We start from the raw sequence: 3,877 nt of genomic DNA, 5'->3' as shown, positions 1-3,877 counted from the left end.
GTAGGGAAATATGAATATTCTGTCACTAGTTACTTATTTATGCTCAGGAGAAATCAATGACATTCTATAATGCTTGGTTTTATTTCCTTTCAGATACAGCAGCGCGTCTTTCCTATCTGAATGACCCCCAGTTTGGACGATATACAGTACCTGTCAGAGTTACAGATAGGCTTGGCCAATCACTTGTCACTCAGTTAATCGTGATATTATGTGACTGTGTTACCCAAAGTGACTGCTTGCCTGAGCGGAGTGCCAGAGGACTGATACTTGGAAAGTGGGCCATCCTTGCAATATTGTTGGGCATAGCATTGCTATTTTGTAAGTCCTTTCATGAATTCAAATGATAGCTTTTAAAATAACTTTCAGGACACGTTCTTAGGATCAGCACTGTTATCTATGGCTGCTCATTTGTATAGAGCTACATTTCTATTTAACACACACATATTTAATTTATTTATTGAAAGTGCATTTAGGTATCATTTTAGTGCTATCCTAATTAGCATAGACATAAAATTCAACACAAATACAGCACTTAGCATTGTTTGTGGCATATCTGGTTAGGGCAGACTTTTCTACTGGATGCTACTTTGACACAAGCAATTATGTTTATGTTTTCTGGAAAGTTGTTTTCATATTTGTCATCATAAATTCATAACATTGTTTTACGATAAACTGAAAATCTCTCTCATCCTCCAGGTATCCTATTTACCTTAGTCTGTGGGGCTACCAGGGCAGCCAAAAAGCCAAAAGTATTTCCTGATGATTTAGCCCAGCAGAACCTCATTGTATCAAACACTGAAGCTCCCGGCGATGACAAAGTGGTAAATTGTTTGTCCTTTCAAAATACATACAGACGATAAATTGGCCTAACCAACAATAATGACCTTTTCTGGGCAAAGTTCTTTTCAAATCAGGTAACTTACAATGTATAAAATGTCATCAGTCCCAGGGGACAGATAAAATGACATTGATCCTATGGTGATATATGGCATTTCAATTCGGCCATATAGTGTTACTTAATCGTAAAAATCCTTCGGCATGTCATTATTATTTTCTATTTCAAGGGTGTCATGGCTTCAACGTTAGACCCAGTCTTTTTTATATGTTGAAGCTGCTGGTTGTGTGTAAAAATGTTTCATTTAGTTATTCACAGATCATCAGCATATGGTTTTAATTTTTTTTCTGGCAACAGCAATAAAATGACTACAGGCTTCGATCATCGTGGGAAGAACTTTAATGGAGGCTTTCAGGCTCTCATAGGTTAGAAAGGAGCCTGAAGTCAAATATATGAAGCAGTAATGCTAACAGGTGATTACACTGCTTCAGCTTTGTTTTCCAGCCTAACATGTGGATGAGGAACAAGTAAATTCCCTACAAAAAGCATAACTGGTGGTTAGATCAGGAAGGATTTAGAAAACAAAAGGATGTTGACATCTAGGAAGGTATTTGAAAAAATAAAACTTAGAGTTTCCTACAGAGACGTAACATGGAAAACTCGTGGCCAGAGCTTTGGTGTTCTTATTTTCTCTGCTGATTTATTTGTATTTAATTAGATCACACGGATTTAGTATTGCTGCTAAGATTTTTACAGCAACTTTTATTTCTATTGATTTTGTCTCAGTTGAAGGGAACTCAATTAGACACTAAATAAAAATACTGATGATGATTTCTGTTTCTGTTCTAGTCAGGTGAAGGGAATCAGGGTCGATCCATGTGAGACAGTAGTGTACAATCCTGATCTTGAGATGTGAGATGCTGGGAGCATTTCACCAATGAAGCTGTACAGTAGTGTAAGAAGTTTTTGAAGAAGGAGTATACGTCAACCTTTCTGACTTGTCTCAAGGCTCAGACCACTTGGCATCTGTAGTTTGCTTCTTGTATTGGACGCGACTTGAAGTACCGGGCTTACGGTAGTTGTTGGGTACTTGGGATTTGCCAGGACAGATGGAGTTCCTGCCCTCAGGATGCTTACCTTCTAGCATGAAAAGTCACAGCATTATCTGCATGATTTGCTCTTCTTATTTTTTTGTTCTCTTCCGTATTTCCCCAATGCCAACTGTTTCGTTTCAGTATTCCACCAATGGCTTCACAACCCATACTGCGGGAGGCTCCACTCAGGGAATTTGCAGCACCCTGGGATCCAGAGTGAAAAACGGAGGGCAGGAGACCATTGAAATGGTGAAAGGAGGGCAGACCATTGATTCCTGCCAGGAGGCCGGGCATCATCACACCCTGGAATTGTGTAAGGGAGGTGGACAGCACACCCTGGATTCCTGCAGAGGAGGACAAGTAGAGGCAGACAACTGCAGATACGCGTACTCCGATTGGTACACCTACACTCAGCCCCGCCTTGGTGAAGTGGGTTTCCCTAAGTGACCTACAAATCTATTTTGCTTCTTTTTCAACTTTCTAAATGATTACAGTTTAGTGGCCTGATCTTTATTTTCAATTAATGATTAACCTACTAATAAGAAATTTGATTTTCCTTAATTTTGATTTAGTTATGACCAGATGTTAAGTGGATATTGACTTTTCATCACATTTTGTTTGCTTTTCAATTGCTTCTGAAATCATATGATATTCAAATTCTTTTTCTCATGACTTTGTGTTGCCATTTCTCTGGTGCCACTGTCATCAGACAAGTCATGTCTTAAAGGCCAAAAGTGGGGTCCAAGACAATTCCAGCCTGCACAGCCACTATGCCTATCTGAGGCATAGCCCAGATAGGCATAGCCCAGATAGAAAGCTCTGAGCCCACATGCATTCAGGTTCAGTTTAAGGGATGCATTTCACATTAGCCATAATCTTGAAAGAGAAAGCAATGATTACTTAAAACGAACACTTGTATACTTGCTGCCACATGTGTGACTTTTAGAAACATGCTATGTAGTGAATTGATGGTATGATTGATGATATAGACCAATCATGGGTGTTTTTTATATGTAGGAATCCATTAGAGGACACACTCTGATTAAAAATTAAACAGTGAAAGGTAAACCAAAGCAATTATTTTTATGCTAGTAAGTTTCGGTGTTTAAAATAGTAATAAAATATGCTGTGTTTTTCCTCTTGGCAGAAGGTCCAGCGGTGTAATCAGGATAACAGTCATACGCATGCACAAGACTACGTCCGGACGTATAACTATGAAGGAAAAGGATCGGTGGCTGGTTCTTTGGGTTGTTGCAGTGAACGACAAGAAGAAGATGGGCTTGAATTTTTGGATCATTTGGAACCCAAATTTAGGACACTAGCAGAAACATGCCTGAAGAGATGAGTGTGTTCTATTTAGTCTACAAAAGCCAGTGGCTTTAATTGTCTCTTTTAAATTATTATTACAAGCCAGGATTTTTTTAAAAATAGAAGATGCTGTTTTGGGGGCTTTTCCCCTTTATTTTGTTGAGATCTCTTTCGCCAAATGTGCTTTTACAGAGGGATGCTGTGAATAACTACACAAATTTCCTGATTTTTCCATAGTTTTTAAATACTTGTCTTCCACCTAAGGACACCTGCAGATAGGCAAGTTGAGAAAGTCTGCATTATTGTTTACATTTGGCTATAAGTGACAGCAGCCAATTTATAGTGCAATGATATGTAATTAACTCATCTATATCATAGACTACTTGGCGTATAACCAAATGGAAAATTGAAGAGGTCTTGCTCTAACATTATCTTCAGTTACCTAAATTAATTGTTTGTGTGGTGCTTGAAGACTGTTCTCCTAAACATTCTAAAGTGTGTACACTGCATTCTTGCTATTGTTTCAGTCTTGTAACATGACCTTGCTTCATAAAGCAAAGGGAGATTCCCAACTAAGCGCTGACTGTTATTATAATTCCATTTTGGTGGACTTTAGTTTTTGTGTTGTATTCTCTGTGAA

General features: G+C 38.4%; 1 protein-coding gene across 2 annotated transcripts in view; it reads left to right on the top strand.

The window, feature by feature from the left end:
• The window catches only part of DSC2 (desmocollin 2), a 30,095-nt gene extending 26,650 nt beyond the window's left edge, over positions 1 to 3,445 (top strand). The window contains exons 13-16 of one of the 2 annotated variants that reach the window (XM_007455154.1): positions 94 to 318; positions 697 to 821; positions 2,071 to 2,358; positions 3,077 to 3,445. In XM_007455154.1, coding sequence (XP_007455216.1) covers positions 94 to 318; positions 697 to 821; positions 2,071 to 2,358; positions 3,077 to 3,274 — 836 coding nt within the window. In that variant the 3' untranslated portion in view covers positions 3,275 to 3,445. Of the gene's footprint in view, positions 1 to 93; positions 319 to 696; positions 822 to 2,070; positions 2,359 to 2,946; positions 2,983 to 3,076 lie in introns of those variants that run through there. The other variant, XM_007455155.1, reaches the window with a different exon arrangement.
• The last annotated feature ends 432 nt before the right edge of the window (positions 3,446 to 3,877 follow it).

This window comes from Lipotes vexillifer, unplaced genomic scaffold, assembly GCF_000442215.2.
Source record: "Lipotes vexillifer unplaced genomic scaffold, Lipotes_vexillifer_v1.1 scaffold90, whole genome shotgun sequence".
NCBI lineage: Eukaryota > Metazoa > Chordata > Mammalia > Artiodactyla > Lipotidae > Lipotes > Lipotes vexillifer.
This window is presented reverse-complemented; position numbering and strand designations above follow the sequence as displayed.